At 38.6% G+C, this 17,862-nt stretch overlaps 2 protein-coding genes across 4 annotated transcripts; one reads left to right on the forward strand and one right to left on the reverse strand.

The window, feature by feature from the left end:
- The first annotated feature begins 2,588 nt into the window (after positions 1 to 2,588).
- LOC119075058 (probable 4-coumarate--CoA ligase 1) lies at positions 2,589 to 11,793 on the forward strand. 3 transcript variants are annotated; one of them, XM_037181451.1, is made up of 8 exons: positions 2,589 to 2,748; positions 4,207 to 4,420; positions 7,788 to 7,974; positions 8,959 to 9,084; positions 9,156 to 9,582; positions 9,655 to 9,732; positions 9,792 to 10,104; positions 11,609 to 11,793. In XM_037181451.1, exons 1-8 carry the CDS (start codon positions 2,599 to 2,601, stop codon positions 11,764 to 11,766), a joined length of 1,653 nt encoding a protein of 550 aa, XP_037037346.1. In that variant the 5' UTR covers positions 2,589 to 2,598; the 3' UTR covers positions 11,767 to 11,793. The 3 variants fall into 3 exon arrangements, with proteins under 3 accessions (XP_037037346.1, XP_037037347.1, XP_037037348.1); XM_037181452.1 differs by having other exon boundaries at positions 8,959 to 9,078; XM_037181453.1 differs by lacking the exon at positions 8,959 to 9,084.
- Positions 11,794 to 13,143: 1,350 nt separating this feature from the next.
- Positions 13,144 to 15,139, reverse strand: LOC119075059 (serine protease snake-like). The gene is made up of 6 exons (XM_037181454.1): positions 14,936 to 15,139; positions 14,683 to 14,862; positions 14,352 to 14,509; positions 14,187 to 14,290; positions 13,573 to 14,000; positions 13,144 to 13,505 (listed from the first exon to the last, which is right to left on the reverse strand). Exons 1-6 carry the CDS (start codon positions 15,066 to 15,068, stop codon positions 13,306 to 13,308), a joined length of 1,203 nt encoding a protein of 400 aa, XP_037037349.1. The 5' UTR covers positions 15,069 to 15,139; the 3' UTR covers positions 13,144 to 13,305.
- Between the last annotated feature and the right edge of the window lie 2,723 nt (positions 15,140 to 17,862).

Consider the following 17,862-nt stretch of genomic DNA (forward strand, 5'->3'; position numbering starts at 1 on the left):
TCCAGGTTAAACTATGGGAAATATAATAGTTTTGGGGGATAGGTCTTTCAGACAATTTACAAAATGTTAAATATTTGTTGTTGAAAAGATCGTTTTCGTAATGGCTGTGAAAGATATGGGAGATTTGAAACTCAACCGCAGATAGATTTAAAAGCTGATTGTCAGATCTGTAACACGAAACAAAGCTGACTGAATCGGTTCAAGTCAAGTGCAGTTGGGTGTAGAGCTTTTGCATGGCTTACCGGCAAAATATTGCTGGACAAACCGGTAGTCAACTCCTACTAGTTTCTCTCCTAGATCATAGATGACACTAGGTTTGTAGGTTTGTTCCTCACCTTACCACTAGCACAGTAAAATATGTCTTGCTGATGGATGGGTCTCAAATAGTAAAAACATAAGTGGTGAAACTAGAGTTGTGCGCCGCCGGATGGAGGTACTCAGCCGAGCGCCGCCGCCGTTACATTAAAATGACATCGGCCGCCGCCACTTTTCATCGGCTGGACAACAAAATAAGTTTAGGGCCTCATTCAATTAAATATCACGATTTTAAATTCCTCCGATGAAGTTTAGCTTTTCTTTCTTCTTCTTCTTCTTTTTCAGTCTGTTTCTATCCACTGCTGGATGTAGGCCTCTCCAACTTCTTTCCATTTCGTACGATCCATTGCCATTTGCTGCCAGTTTGTACCTGCAATATTCTTAATTCCGTTTGTCCATCTCTCTGGTGGTCTACCTATAGCTCGTCTTTTATATGGTCGCCAGTTCATGATCTTTTTGGTCCAACGTTCGTCTGTCCTTCGTGCAATATGTCCCGCCCAGCTCCACTTCAGAGATGCTATTCTTTCCATGACATCAACGACCCTGGTTTGTTGTCGAATCCATTGAATCGTCATTGTGTCTCTGAGTGTTATTCCAAGCTTACTCCGTTCCATGGCTCTTTGTGTCACTCTCAATTTATCTTCGGATGCTTTCGTTAAAGTTAACGTTTCCGCTCCATAAGTGAGCACTGGAAGGACACAACTGTCGAAAACTTTGCGTTTCAGACTATTATTCATTTTGCTTTTGAAAATGAGTCTGAGTTTTCCGAACGCTGCCCATGCAAGACCAATCCTACGTCTTATTTCTGCGGTCTGGTTGCCGAGACCTAACTTCAGTTTATGCCCTAGATATACGTAGCTGTCGACTCGTTCAATGACAGTGTCACCAATTTTGATTTTTTTTCTTTGAATGGTAGCAGTAGTAAATCTTCGTTCTTAGTGTTAGAATTAAATGGTATTTTTTGTAGTTCCGCGTGTGATAATGTTTCTCAAATTACGTTTTTTCCCCATAATAATATCGATGAACCTTTCCACTGTAAAGTCTTTCACAAGCGGTAATGTATGTATGCTTAAAGCTGATTATTAAAGACTGTTGTTCTGTTGTTGGGACAAAAGATGCTACTTGTTGCCGTGCGAGACTGGTAGCTCTCGTCAATGCCTTTGAAAATTTTGAAAACAAGTTTCAGTCGACTTCAACCTCACCTAGCATTTCAAACATTTGAAAAGTTTTTTTTAAATCTCCAGGTAGGAGAATGCCTTTCATAAAATTTTATTTCAAAAAATTAACTACATTCATCAACGAACATCATCAAACTTTTTAATGCTCTGAGGGGATCCACAAAGTCTGCATTTTCCAGACTTACCATTATATCTCGTAACTAAGTTTCCATATATTTCTGAATATTTTGCACTCTCAAAACGTCCAAATCTACCTATGACTCTTTCGCTTACGTTCTTTATGGACCTCTGCATATTATGAAACATTAACTCGAGGCACACCACTAAAGTAATTAGAGAATACTATAGGCTTTTGACAATAAACTTTAGAAGTTTTGTTGTTCTCTAGACTATTAGCACAATAGATAAAAATTTGAAAGAAATGAAGGTTTATGTCAGACTATCTGCAAAAAACATTGACTTTTGTATGAGTTTTGAGTTTTTTTTTGTAAGTTATTCGAAATCTATCGGCGCACCGCGGCTGAGCCGAGCCGCCGGGAAATATCGTTTTCAGCGCGCCGTCGCTGACACATCTACACTCGGCTAGCCGCTGCCGAGAATTTTTGACCGGTGCACACTTCTAGGTGAAACTAGTTAAAAATCAACTTTCCACTAACCCTTCGGCGGGTTGCTAAGGTAGAACATGATTATGCCGTGTATCTAACGGGTCTCGCTGTGTCGCATATTCTTTTACATTGGCTACTGACGTGATTGTTATGCTGTTATCGATAATATTTACTATCATTGAATAGATTGAAAGCTACTTTAGATTTGGGAAATAAATGTTAACCTCTGTAATGGCGGCGTAGTAAATTTTTGATTTATTATGATCTTTTCGTTATATCTTTCCGAAAAACAAAACAACAACAAGGCGTCAAGTGGTATTACATATATATTAAAAATTGTTCACATTAGCCAGTACGTCCAGTTTACAATTGACTTTCAAAGCTTTCAAATCGTTGGTTAGGGAAAAATACCCATAGGTTTTCGAATTCATATCTGCAGCAATTTCTTATTTACCATCTGTAGAGTAGTGAACCGAAGAATAAAAAAAAGCAATCAAGCAATGGTAACACGCACTGCAACAACTTACAATTCTGAGTTGAAAATATGGAGTGGACCAGAAGGTGGTTACGAGTCCAATGTTGCGTTGGGAACGTACATTTTTAACTATTTGAAGTCAGAGGTCGTTAAACATCCGGAGAAAGTGATTCAGGTTAGGAAGAAAGAAAAAAAATTTAATTCCCGGCAGATTCTATTTAAAGTGCCGAATTCTAAAGAGAGAAAAGAATTTGATTTGTGATCAAGTAAAACGGGTAAAAGGAGAAGAGAGAGAGAGACTGAAAAAGGACATTAGTTAATTATAGTTAATTCTTGTAAATTGTCCTTGCTGAAGACTACAAGTGTAGCTTAAAGCATACAAACAGAGAAGTTAATACGCATTTGCTAAAGAGACCCTACTTTTAATAGAGTTTAAATTTCTTGCGAATTGTCGCATGAGATTTAAATTTGTGTATTCTGATAAAACGAACAGAGTAAAATGACCTTTCATGATGATTTAAGAAAAAAATACTTTCTCAAAAGTACTGTTGCTACATCTACGCATGATACAGGAATCATAAATACTTTGACACATTCGTTAATTACAGTGGAGGTGTGACGCAAGTCCTTTTATTCGCTTACAAAAGAAATGATATCGGTGGGGGTGACGCTAACAGCTTCGACTAGCAAAAATAAAGGCAAAAATTTTACCAAAAAAATTCTAGAAAAAAAATTGCCAAAAAAAACTGCGTCACAAAGTCGCAGATGATTCGGCTTTATTTTCGGGTTTCCTTTGTTTCAGGACGTATTCTACAATTTAACAATTTTCTTAATAGTACTTTCCTCAACATCTGCAACTTGTGACGCAAAATTTTTTTGGTAATTTTTTTTCGTTCAAATGTGAATTTCCAATTTTTCCCAGACACGAAACAAAAACATTAATTCGCCAAACCATTTTTGAAAACATAAACAAAGTGAAACTTTAAAAAAATACGTTTAAATTCCGATGAATAGCGTGAACATAGTGCCACACCCGCGGTGACAGTTGAAACGAAAAAAGTTCTCATATCTGCCCACGGGAAAGAAAACGCTGCACTTTCCTCAATAGCAATTTCATTCGACCAATCGCCAACAAAACCCTATTTTCTCATGACCTATTATTGGGAGAAAATAAGTTTAATCACACCACACACATGAAAAAATTATTTTTCCCTTTATAAAAGGCAAATTCAACATGTTTTATGATCTGGGAGTTGTTGTGGTTTGTAAATGATTCCACACAGAAATTTTTCAGTAAATGAGAATCTAGATCTCTAATCAAAAAACATATTGAATTTCATTTTTTTCTACCTGTAGCGTAAAAACCAGGCAAAAATTTTCCGAGCTTTACGGACTCACCAATGACCTGCCTGCCCCAAAATAACACCCGAAAAAATCTATGTCTGCGAACATGAACCTGTGAATTTTCCATTCTAGTCTAGTTGTTGTGACGATGATTTTCCATTCCTTTGTAGTGTTTTCGCAGGTTCTCCACAGACATTCCCGTCCGTAGTATTTAGTTCTGGATGCGGACACGCATCGGAAATCGAGCGGTTTAACTGTTTTTAATTTTTAACTCTATAACTGCATGTAGATACACCACGAAACGGACGAAAAAGTTACAGTTGCCGATATGCATGGAAGAAGTATTCGACTGGCTGTTGCTTTTTCAGAAATGCAACTGAAAGCTGGAGATGCAGTTGTCATCGTTTCACGAAATATTCCCCTACTAATGCCAGTGTCTGTTGCACTTCAGTATTTGGGAGTGGTCATAACCTATTTGGATGAAAGTACAGTTCTACAAAACGGTAAGTGTACACTCGCACTGTTACAGACGAAATTAGTTCAAAGTCGTTTTGAAATGTCAAACGTCATCCATACTTCCTCACGAACGTTTTGACTAAAGCAAAGCTGAGGTTGCGCTGGAAAACTACTGCAAACAGGTGGTTTCGCATAATTGCATATTTGATGCGTGTGAAACATGGCGGCGACGTGACAGATATTTACATCATTTGGAAGGAGACGACGAAGTTGCTAAATGCCAATTCAAATTTAAAGATGGCGCTTTTGACGCATGGACATGTACTGCTACGTCTTGAGGACACGTGTCAAACGGAATTTAGTTTTCATTATATTTCATTTTCGTTCGTCCGTACCCTTTGCTTAAGTTTTCATATTTCACTCTCCCTGAACACTCTATAGCGACAATGATTCATTATAAGAAACATTCGACTTCAGCCAAGCATGGCAATTATCACACAAGTGTTGTGCTTTATCGGAATCGTGCATCAATTGTTTTCGATAAAGTTTACACTCATGGTCAATGTTTATATTCGTTGGTAACATGAATGAAAGTACTGTAATCGATGTTACACTTTACTATCAATGTTAATCAACTTGTTTTTCGATTTTATCTAAAATCTTTATCATTTTTGCAGTATCCGCCTCTGATTTATGAATGAGTGTTGTTGATTGAAATACAACGCCGGTAGCGCGATTATTATATATAGATATTGCATCCTAAAAGCTACACTAAGGGAATTTTTCAAATTGTCCAGCTTATGTTGAAATTGTTAGCCCCGTACGAAGTACAAAGGGGCTTATAGGATTACGATGTCGTGTGTAATTGATGGAATTCGGAGCAGACGGTAAGGGCAAAGTGTTTGCCTATGTTTTAGATGACGAATCCGCAATAAAAAATTTGTCTGTCCTTCTGTTCGTCTGTCTGTCCTTCTGTCCGTCTGTCTGTCCTTCTGTCCGTCTGTCTGTCCTTCTGTCCGTCTGTCTGTCCTTCTGTCCGTCTGTCTGTCACGTCGATAACTTGAGTAAATCAAATTTCAATTTTTTTTACCTGAAAGATAGTCGAAATAGTGAGGCTAAGTTCGAAGATGTGCATATTCGGGTCGGCCCTTCGTGAGTTAGGGCCACCTAAGTGATTAAGGTCTTTTGGTGATATTTATGGCAAAATAAACGATGGAAATGTAAATGACACGGCAAATGATAGGTATTATCAATACCAATCCAGGAAAAAAACGTTTTTTAAAATCGGGTGAGTGGACTGTGAGTTTGGGCCTTAGAAGTGAAAGGCTACTAGGGCCCCATGTGTATTTTGCATAGAACTCGAGTAAATTTCATCCGTTTTTCGTAATTTTTGTTTGATTTAGAGGGTAATCAAAGGCCGAATAGAATGTTGTTGAAAAAAAATTAAATTTGGGTCCTTGGACTAAGTCAACTACTAGGGCCCTATGTGTATTGTATATAGAACTCGAGTAAATTTTATTCGTTTTTCGTAATTTTTGTTTGATTTGAAAGGTAATCGAAGGCTGAATAGAATGTTGTTAAAAAAAATAAATTTGGGTCCTTGGCCTAAGGCCGCTACAAGGGCCCTACGTGTATTTTACATATAACTCGAGTAAATTTCATCCGTTCTTCGTAATGTTTGTTTTATTTGGAAAGTTATCAAAGGCCGAATAGAATGTTGTTGAAAAAAAAAATAAATTTGGGTCCTTGGCCTAAGGCCGCTACTAGGGCCCTATGTGTATTTTACATACAACTCGAGTAAATTTCATCCGTTTTTCGTAATTTTTGTTTCATTTATAAGGTAATCGAAGGCCGAATAGAATGTTGTTGAAAAAAAAATTAAATTTGGGTCCTTGGACTAGGGCCGCTTCTTGGGCCCTTTGTGTATTTTACATATAACTCAAGCAAATTTCATCCGTTTTTGGTAATTTTTGTTTCATTTGGAACGTAATCAAAGGCCGAATAGAATGTAGTTAAAAAAAATTAAATTTGGGTCCTCAGGCTGAGGCCGATACTAGGCCCTATGTGTATTTATAATTTTTTTTTCATTTGAAAGGAACGTCGTACGGGGCTTCGTAATTGCGCTATGCGCAATCTCTAAGATGTACACATTACATACAGTCTTTAACATTTCAGATGTCTCACTGTCAAACTTTTCAGAGAATTTCATTGTGTCATTTGAAATGTTAAAGCCTGTAATCATTTTACTTTAACTACATTAACCGGCACAGTAGGCTTACCGTCAAACGAGGGCGACAGACGCACTAGGGTCACGTACGCAATAGATATACGGGTTTGTACGGGGCTCAGTCGCAGCAAACGCTCCGACTGTTCTGATGGCTCGTTTTCAACACGTGACCTGTTCACAAAGAAATGGATTTAATTGAGGGATTTAATCTATGTTAACGCATTGAGCTATAGGTCTGTTCCATCATACTGTATAAACGATCTTTGATAAGCAGAAAACAAAATGATGTCATTCACAAAACGTCGAGCTTTTGTATTGCCCGAAAGCTCTCCAAAGCACAAATAAAATGCGATACCTTGTTTTGAGATTTAAAGTAGTTATCATTTTGGGACTAGGGAATCCAACCGGTCTTTATCATTTGTTGAAATCCACGCCATTAATCGTATAAATTTATACGTCAGAGAGAGCTTTTTTCTCCTTTGTTACGATCTGTCAGTTTTTCTATTTTGCGATTTAGTATGGAAATGTTTTAAGTGGTTTTTCATATTTTTTTGGACCAAAATGTTTTAAAATGTGTTTGGAATCGATTGGCATTAACAGATTGTGTGAAAATATTTTTTTCTTTTTTATTATTTTGTTAATGTCAATCGATTCCAAACACACTTTAAAACATTTTGGTCCAAAAAAATATGAAAAACCACTTAAAACAGCAAAGATATTTCAATTTTAGTTTTCATTTCCATACTAAATCGCAAAATAGAAAATCTGACAGATCGTAACAAAGGAGAAAAAAGCTCTCTCTGACGTATAAAATACGATTAATGGCGTGGTGAATGACTTGACGCTAAAAATAACTTGTTCCGAGCCTTTCAAAGGAGAGGCTTTTGACACGATCTCGTACGGGTCCGCGTAGCTTATGTTATTGATATAATATTGATAAAGGGCACACTAACGCCTCGACGTAAGCACTTCTTTGATAATGTTGGTGAGAATTGTCTGGTCTTTTGAGTATGCTTCCAGTTTGTTTATCAATGTCCCACTTTTATGTTGGACTGTTGCAGACTATTTTCGTTGATAACGTAAATAAGTTAATCAGTTTTACATTTTGAAACCTGTTGAACTATTTGATAATCACGATTATTTTATCTGATTAAAAATGTTGGCAATAACAAACTGAAAATTTACAGCCGGTAGCAATGATACCGCCTTGAAGCGAATCGCTCCGCGTTTCGTAATTTGTCAACATTCGTACGCCGAAACTGTGCTAAAAGAAGTGGTGGCCGAAAATATATTAACTTTCGACGGGAATGATGAAGGATTTTTATCAGTGGAAGGATTATTGGCAAAAATTTCATCAATTGATGAAAAATTCAGGTACGGTATTGCATTGCCATCAAAAATTCAATATTCTCGTATGAGGCCGTCGGGGCCAGCCAAAGAGATATGGAGATTATCCATTGAGGGCGTCCCTTGGGGCTTCCACATGATTTATGTGCCCTTTCGTCAACACCATTTCAATATCTGTATCACGACATGTCACACTTTGCGAGAGCCGCTCCCCCTTAGTGTGAACGTTTTTTATAGATGACTTTATCTGGTAGAAATGTTTATAGATGGCGTTATTCGAATCACACATGAAAGTCAAAAAAGACGTTGACGCGATTGACTTCTTCCTCGCCAGTTTCTTATTATCTAAAACATCCACCACTTGCCGAGTCGTTCTCATCCATTTGTGTGGACATTCTTAATGGACTTTAAGTAAAGTTGACAAGTTTTTGTCATATAATCATCAATGCGTCATTTTCATCTGTACTCTGTAGACTCTGTACGAAGAGAAATGCTAACACCACTGTGTATAGATGTTAGATTTATCGGGTTAGGATGGTCCGGTTCCAGGCCATGAATCGCAGATCAAGTGTTCCTTTGTTTCTTCTCCCATTCATCACGTAAATCGCCTAAGCCTTCCAGTTTCGGACTTTGGGCATTCACAAATACCGTGAACGCCCGTTTCCTCCTTTAAGCCACAGCTGCATTTGGGATCGTTTGAGATCACCATTCTCTCCAGATGTTTGTTCAGGCCACAGTGCCCGGTAATCGTACCCACCTTTCCCGAGATGCGATCCCGGTCCATGTCGAGCAGCTTTCCGGCCAACTTTTGCGCTCCAACACTTCGTGGATTCGTTCCACACCCAACCTATTATTGCCCTTTCACAAAATGATTGTGAGATTGGGATAAACGGTACTGGTTCGTTTGTCACACGCCGGTATGGCCTGGACTGTGTATAGGAGGAGATGTGGTGTTATCACTCCTCTGTTGCGAAATTTTATTGAACGAAATTAATTTTTGTGACTTCATAGACCAGTTACTATAGATCAGCCAGACAAAGTCACGGCTGTTATGCTTACAACTAGCGGAACAACTGGTGCATCGAAATTTCTATGCCTGTCGCATGCTTCTATCCTAAATCAATGCTTAAGATGCCAGTAAGTAGAACCCAATCGGGTGCAATGGAACGAAGTCTCAGCATCGCAATGATCTCTCGTTTACATTCTAGCAATTTCGTCAACTATGGAATAATATTTCATTTTGTTCCAATGAATTGGATCAGTGGACTTGACGGTGGATTTGGTGATTTGATCAGGGGAAAACTACGAATCACAACCGGTGAGAGACCCACTCCGCCCATCTTTGTCGATGTCATTACAAAGCATCGTGTGACCGAATTATTTTTGGATGCCGGAACATTGGCCGTACTTGCTCAATATTTCCATCAGACTCGGCCGAATTTAGATTCGATTAAATTGGTGTCATGCGGTGGCACAAGCGTGTCCGATCAATTGAGACTATGCATACAAGACTATACTCCGAATGGGGTCACGATTATAGGTTATGGGATGACAGAAGTAGCTGGAGTGTTGGCTGCTTGCTACAAACCGAAAGGCATTTCAGTGGGCTTACTGTGCGAAGGCATTCAAATTAAGGTACTTACAGTGCAAGTGACACAAACTGAAGGACTGTTTTATTGATCGTCGAGTGTTTGTTGGGAAATTCAGATCTGTAGCCCAGATGGAACGCACCTTGGTCCACATGAAACTGGAGAAATTTGCGCTAAGACTCCGCATGAATTTCTGGTAAGAATGTCGCCAAGCAACATTTCGAATAATCCAAAATATCATTCTATACCGAATAGGATTGCCTGAACAACAATCCACCCAGAGAAGAGTTTTATGATAAAGACGGCTGGTTCTTGACAAATGACATTGGATACTTTGACGATGAAGGCTTCCTGTATATTCTTGGAAGGAAGCAGGATATGCTTCAACATCTTAACCATTTGGTTAATCCCATTGTTGTCGAAACGATTCTGGAGAGTCATGAAGGAGTATTTAAGGCTTGTGTTGTTGGTGTCACCATACCGGTATATTACGATCTTCCGGTTGGCATTGTGCAAAGAGCTGAAGGCAGTACGGTGTCAGAGAACGAACTGCATGATTTTGTTAAAGGTTGTTAAACAAAAGAAAGAAAGGAGATCGGAACCGGTTAAGTTGAAATGATCTGAAACATGCTGTGACTACCTGACCTAACTTGATCTGAAAGGACCCGAAACTAAGACACGAATAGGGGCCATCCATAAATTACGCACGCGGTGGACGGTTAATTTTTGACCCCCTCACCACCGTTTCGCACGCGTTTTTCAAATAAAAAGGTCTAATTTCTGACCCCCCCCCCCCTCCCCCCTTAGGTGAGTGCGTAATTTGTGAATGGCCCCAAAAGTAAATTCGCTTGGTATATTTTATCAAGGGAAGACATACCTTCCTCTAGCTTCACTATCTTCCATGAGTGAACAAGGAGAAACGACAAATTGAGGATACAACCATTCGTAAAATTCGTCTCTTTAAATATTAATATTCTCTAGTCCGACACAAAATTTTAGGCAAGTTCGGGTTTAAGGATCTGGGAGCCCCTGCACTCTACATGGGCCTGACCTAACCCGATCCAGCTCAGTCGGAGATCGTAAGACTCACAGCGTATGGGACACGGGTTCGATTCCATGAGTGAACTTGCTCATACGGTTTTTCTTAATCATGTGCAACAAAGACGCACAAACAACCAAAAATCATACGGATTTCTCATACATGACCACCATGTTGATAGAAAAATGACAGAAATACAATTCACAAGTAATTAATTTCACGCAGAAATCATTTACATACCAAATTTCAAGTTGAATTGCCGTCTCGACGTCACAAAGACTTACGTTGGACAGTGGTTCGAAATCCACTCTAATCAGTAGGTCCAATTTAAAAAAAAAATGGCAAGCACAACAGGCCCAACTGAGGCTTATGGTTCGTCTCACCCCTCGTAATCTAATCTAACCCGATCTGACATGACAGTTTTTGCGTTCATTAGGCAGGGCCGGCTTTATCCAAAGGCTAAGAGGCCGTGCATATAGAACGTCCACGTTTTCTACAGATTTTCGACGTCCAATTCTCCCTTGTCACACTATGTCCGTTTTCGAATACCTTACCCCTTTTTCCGGGCGACGTCAACTTTTATTTAAAAGCGAATTTTCTTCATTCGAAAAATTCGAACAATTTCGTTCCGACTGGTTTAATTTTCTTTAAGCACGATTTACTTTATTTACTTGCACCTTTGCACCGAAATATTTTTAGGTCATGAAACTATAAAGAAACGTCAAGAAATAAAGTGGACGTCCGAATTTCGTTCTACCCCCTCCCCCTAGTCACAACGCGTCCGGTTTTAGGGAACACTCCCTTCTCCCTAAGCGCTGACGTGTAAAAACAGCACACAAAAATGTAAATTTTCTCACACTCGCGCCGCTCGCAACTTTTTTTTAATCGATAGTCCAGGGCGCTGAGATCGTTATATCGGCCCTGTCAATGTGTCAGTAGTTTTCAGGTCACCTGCTTTAGACTCCGATTCAAGTAAACTTGACCTGTTAAGTAAGTGACATAAGTCCAACAAAGAATATTTTTTTCTGCGCAGATAAACTTCCGGATGAGTATCACAGACTGAATGGAGGTATTTACTTTGTTGATACGTTTTCTCGCACGCACACTGGCAAAATAAAGAGACTAGATGTGAAAAATTTGGCCTTACAATTGTACACTGAGAGAGTGGCTGCAGAGCTAGCAAAACATTAGGTGCAGTAGACTTAGTATGATAATAAAATTCGTCTATTAATGTGTCAGATGATGTTTCATTTTTGCTGTTGTATCTTCTTCGTTTACATCCTTTATATCGTCCACTGTGCTGGATTGAATCAACTTATCCCGGACCATTGTCATTCGTTGCCACCTGCGGTTCTTATGATGTTGTTGCTAATCGTTTCATTGTGATGCCTTCGTTATTGGGAGAGTTTCGTCTTTGTATGCCAATAGCCTTTTCTTTGTGATAAACTTGCCTTACGGGAGGTGCGGGAATTCAGAAAAACCCAACTTTTAGCAAAATGGAAGCGGTTTATCAAGGTTGGTAATGGGTATCTTATCATTGAAAGAAAAAGTGATACCTTGCAACACTAAAACATTATAGTTATTAGTGAAATTATGAGTCGCCCGAAATTTCCTGTCGTCGACAAAATTGGATTCGTATGATAACAAGCTTCAAATTGGAGAAAAACATTCAAACAATAATGATTTCGTTCTATCAAAAGGAAATCTAACGTTTCGATGTTTTGCCCACTTACATTTTTATGTCAGTCAATACCGAAAAAGAAAAAAAACATTTTTTTTTCGAAATCTACGTATTCTCGTGTAATTTGACCAAAAACAGATTAAACACGAAAAGAAATCTGCTTCAGATTTTAACAACAGCGTTGGTGTCGTTATTTTAGTAACAGTAAGTCTAGAGGTGTGCACCGCCGATTTTACGCCGGCTAGCCTCCGATTTTTGGCTCGGAGTGCCGCCGCGGTGTACAAACGAAAATACCGCCAGGCGGTGTACAAACGAAAATACCGCCAGGCGGTGTACAAAGGAAAATACCGCCAAGTCGGTATACAAAGGAAAATGACGATAAGGTACATGAAAGAAAATACCGCCAAGGCGGCGTTCAAAAAAAGGCGGAAAATCCTTTCACAACATACACAAATGTCGCCCGGCGCTATACAATGGAAAACACCGCCAAGTCGGTATATAAAGAGAAATGCCGACCAGATCGGTATACAAAAGAAAATGGCGGTAAGGTACATAAAAGAAAATACCGCCAAGGCGGGAAATACTTTTGAAAAAATTGGATGACATTTGTACCCGAAATTCGCTATATATTCTTCTTTCGTCACTAATACGCATCACTAAAGTATATATCATCTGCTGAGCCATTAGCATCGTTTTAAGAATTTCAACTCAACTGAACCGAAATCATTGCACAGATTTACTAACTAAATTACTGATTTTAGTCTGAACAAAACTGTGTTCTATGATTGTAGTTGAATTCGCTCTATGGATCCGTTCCGGTTGGGGTTTCTGTTGGTTTTTTTAAGAAGTTTAAGTATGAAAACTGACGAAAACAATTGTCAATGAAAATGATAAATTTATTCGCTTGCATACTGTTGTAGTGCCACTATGTACTTGCACTGTATCCCCTGACTAATTAGTTAAGCTTTAGTTCTTTCATTAAGTATATATATATATTAACCATTGTGTGCACCATTGGATTATGAATAAATCAGTTTGAATAACCACCATCAGTAACCACCAGCCTGAATAGACCCATTATACTGTCCTGGCCATACAATACTTTCTATCCAACTTAAATAAGGATATACTCGAGTATAGATACTAATGGATCCATACCTAAAGTTCTCACACGCTTTACCGACTGATGTTATACCAATGATTATATATGTACAGTGGTGGTGCTTGTGCATAATTTGAAGTGGTCCACCTGGAAGAAATATGTATGACAGGTAGATGCAGACTATAGTATGAAAAACTGGCAGCTTACGACCGACCTGAATCTCCACGACAAGCGGTATGTCTGTGCGTCGTGGATCCAGCACAAAACTGAGTCGTTTCACGAACTCCTTCAGGAGTTCTGTAGTTTGGTTTGTTTTGTTCACTGCATGTTTTGTGGTCAAACACTTCAATGTGCACTTTCTTCAAAACGTCAATCTGCTGTATCTGCTGTCCAGAACCCCATCCAGTAATTGTAGCGTCGATGCTACCGACAGGTGTTGGTTCTTCAGGTAAGCATGCCGGTCGAATGGCATCGGTAAAATTAACCGAATGTTGGAGTCTTATCAAAGCGATGTCATTGTAATAGTATAGTTTCCGATAGAGCTTATGTGGAAAAAGCTTAGAGACCTTTACGTCGATATGTGTGGATTCATTTGGATTGCTTTGATCGTGTTCACCTAATCGAACGTGAGATATTGGGCCGCTAAAATTCATTTAAGTTTTACAATTCAGCCGATTAACTGGGGACTTCAAATAATTTCCAATTTCATAAGTCGATTACAAAGCCTAGCCGTACCAAAGCAACTCTCTAGAAATTGGAGAGCTGCGCAACTCATGCCTTGTCTGTTGAAAAGCAATTTAAGAAAACGATTTGACAATTTTCACTTACTATATAGGATGGTTAAGGCAATGCGCCGCAGTGAGCACGAATTGATCACTAATCAATATGCCACCACATCCAAAATTATCATCATCTCGCCAAGCGATCAGAGCCTAACGTTAGTTAGTTTACTAGAATAAATCAATAAATTTCTTTGGATTGCTCAAATGTTACCATATGCGGAAACTCTCGTCTTTGGGCTACTTTACCACCAATGATGACCGGATGCGTGTTGTAGGCACAATTCGACACTTTCGTTTCGAATACTATCCGATCGTCAAAGCGTGACCAGTAATATGGCGTACACGCCAGCTCTTTATACTCCAGGCATTCTATATTCGAAATTTTGATATGGTGTCAAGTGATGGATATTTTCGCAACAGCGGTGAAGCGAAAGGAGCATTTGCAGTTTTACACATCATCACATCATCATTGTGTAAACTGCCACTATGCACCTCTATGAGAACTTATGTCTGAAGCATAGTAAATTGTGAAATAAAATTACTTGCTGCACTGATTGACTTAGTGGGTCTAACTTTCGGACAGCAGACAATGGGCACCATTCGTCTCCCCGTTTTCTGGCACCTCTCAAATATCATCTCTTCATTGGCACACGGCTTTTCACATTCTGTTATTTTTGTACAAATACCCTCTTGTTGCGTGCCATTAATGACACAATTGTCTCCTAAGTTTTTGGAACGACACCGGCCGGATTAATTTTTCTACAATCGAAAATTATGTGCGGACAGTCAATATACCTTCATTTCCATCGAGACCTTGAGCCCTCGCTTGAACCGTTGTAGCTAATGCTAAGGCAAATATAATGGTAATTAGGTGAACACTCAACAACGAAAACGATATTTTATTAAACATTTTAAATTCAAATTTCATTCAATGACCTATACCATTGGTACGTCTTACGTTGACTGGTGCTATGCTTATCAGAAACTATATTCACTCTACTTCGCACTAAGTCTAGAGGTGTGCGCCGATCTTAAAATAGTCGGCGGCGGTGCGTCGGACTGGTAAGGGATCGGAGGGATCGCACCGGGAGAAAGAATCATAAAACTTACTGACATATTTCTGGCCAAGACATTCTTGAAATCGATTTTTCACCATGAAGCCATGATGGCTCATTTTTTGCCAAATGGAGAAAATTGTAGATATGGTTGTGGTCTACATTTTTCTCCATTTCACCAAAAATGAGCCAGCATGGCTTCATGGTGAAAAATCGATTTAAAGAATGTCTTGGCCAGAAATATGTCAGTAAGTTTTATGATTCTTTATAGTCGGCGGCGGTGCGCCGATCGATAAATTTACAAAAACATTCGAAAAAGCGTGCGCAATCCTTTTTCCGAATACTGAATTCTTACTATCTTGCGATCTGAAGTATCAACTACTTATACAAGAAGTATCAACTGAGACGTATCTCACCTTTTATATTTTGAATGTACAATCACTGACCTATTATTTTAAAAACATCTAATTTAATGAATCCAAGAATGATTAGTGAGTTTGCGTAAATGACATATAAGCTATAAGTCACATCTTCATACTAGATCGAGGGGTAACCGACTCGGGTAATTGACTACACACCCTCAAAGGAATTGCCGGAGTATCCGGTAAATAATTGTAATTGATGGAATTGACTGGAATTGACCAGAATTGACTGGAAATATGTGGAATTGTAAGGAATTGAAAGTAAATGAGAGTAAATGCTGATAAGTGTGATTATCGGAAAGAAGTACCAGCGAATGCAAAACCACATTATTTCCTTTTTGTTTTAATTTCAAAAGCTCCCGCGCAATAAATAACAGTGTACAGTGTTGATCAGTTCCATTTTAGAACAAGTCCAACGTTCTTTTAAGTTCAAAAAATGCACACTGAAGGATTCTTCTTCAGAGGATTCTTGTGAGTCAGATACGGGAGAGTTTGAGCCGCAACAAACAAGTGAATATTCGTCGGAGGAATGTTAGGCCGGGGCATTGCCGATGCGAAATGCTCCAGTTTCAAACCAAATTTACAAAAAAATGCATCACCGACAATATCATCTATTCCATCAACTTTTCAAAAGCCTAAAATCTTACGATGTCGATCACTTGAACGAAACAAAAAATTGAATACCTTGGTTTTTGCTGACGTGTGCTGAACAAATCCATTTCCTGTCGAGGTACGGACAACGTTTTGTGCATCGGACAACTGAAATAGACACAACACATCAATTTACTTGAAAACATACACACTTCACATTCACCATATCAAATTAAATCAATCGTATAGTCATCAAAAAATTCATGTAATTCCTTTCCCGCACAATAAATCGTAAAGAAATGAAGTTTTTTTCATGCCTTGGGCATAAATTACGGAATTTTCTCGTAACTTAAGCCCTCAGCATGAAAAGTTGTATACGCATCTGTTGTGGACGGTTTATTTTAGGCACTTTCGCGTGTCGCCCTCACTTCGTTCGCGCTACAATCCTCGAAATTGCCTAAAATATACCGTCCACAACAGATACGTAAATAACTATTCCTGCACGATATATAGTTCGGGAAAAACTGATATTTCTTAATGAAAAATCATGGCAAAATATGTCGTATTTCAGTTGTCGGATGCACAAAAGTTTTTCGTCATTTCCTGACTTGGTACGAAAAATACTATTTATCTAAAATAAACAACGATGTGCGATGTGAAATCATTTTAAACAAAACTGCAGTCAATTGGACGGTTTAATCTAATTGAAATTGAAAAATCTCATCTAAAAAGTATCCCACAAAAACCTCAAAGAGGAAAAGGTGACGCTAGTGTAGTAAAAATTAAACTTCCAAATCATTTGATATCGGTTTTGGTGACGCATTCTGCGCCTCAACGTAATCAATTTTTACCAAGAAATTTTTAACAAGAAAATTTGTCAACGAGAAGTTTACCGATGAGATTTTACAACGAAAGCTTTACAAAGAAATGCGTCACAAGTGGTAGATGCTGAGGAAACCCCTCATACGACAATAATCATCTGCCACTTTGTGACGCATTTTTTTGTAAAGCTTTCGTTGTAAAATCTCATCAGTAAACTTCTCGTTCACATATTTTCTTGTTAAAATTTTCTTGGTAAAAATTGATTACGTTGAGGCGCAGAATGCGTCACCAAAACCGATATCAAATGTTTTGGAAGTTTAATTTTTACTACACTAGCGTCACCTTTTCCTCTTTGAGGTTTTTGTGGGATATCAGTTGTTTTGGATGTTTTGGGTTTACATAGAGTTAAGCAAGCTCTGCAAGTGACAATTTATCCCAAGTCTACTCTACATACCGTACAATTACAGTGGGCTTTTTTTGGTTCGGAACATTTTGAGACATTTTCGAATTTTAACAGTCATCGATGTTCCCAGTCAATTAAGTTGTTTCCACTTATGATATTTTGCGCCAAGTTATCAAACACTGGAAATCACTTAATGCACTGGGTGCGTCGATGGACATTAAAACTCTGATAAATGATCTAAAATTGTGTTTTCTTAAGTTGAACATGCAGTATCGCCGAAAATATTTCAAAAATACGAAATTTCAAGATAACCGCCGTATTCTCGAAATGTCGATAAAAGTTTACCGTCAACGAAACTGTACAAGTGACACTTTATCCCAACTCTCTACATGCCGTATCGCCGAAAATATTTCAAAAATACGAAATTTC

The sequence above is a fragment of the Bradysia coprophila genome, unplaced genomic scaffold (genome assembly GCF_014529535.1).
Source record: "Bradysia coprophila strain Holo2 unplaced genomic scaffold, BU_Bcop_v1 contig_176, whole genome shotgun sequence".
Classification (NCBI taxonomy): domain Eukaryota; kingdom Metazoa; phylum Arthropoda; class Insecta; order Diptera; family Sciaridae; genus Bradysia; species Bradysia coprophila.

Coding starts and splice junctions, on each gene's coding strand:
- LOC119075059 (XM_037181454.1), bottom strand. CDS start 15,068: ATGAAATTTGAATTTAAAATGTTTAATAAAATATCGTTTTCGTTGTTG. Junction 14,863..14,935: donor AGGTCTCGATGGAAATGAAG/GTATATTGACTG, acceptor CCAAAAACTTAG/GAGACAATTGTGTCATTAAT. Junction 14,291..14,351: donor GACGAGAGTTTCCGCATATG/GTAACATTTGAG, acceptor AACTAACGTTAG/GCTCTGATCGCTTGGCGAGA.
- LOC119075058 (XM_037181451.1), top strand. CDS start 2,599: ATGGTAACACGCACTGCAACAACTTACAATTCTGAGTTGAAAATATGG. Junction 9,583..9,654: donor GCGAAGGCATTCAAATTAAG/GTACTTACAGTG, acceptor TGGGAAATTCAG/ATCTGTAGCCCAGATGGAAC. Junction 9,733..9,791: donor AGACTCCGCATGAATTTCTG/GTAAGAATGTCG, acceptor TATACCGAATAG/GATTGCCTGAACAACAATCC.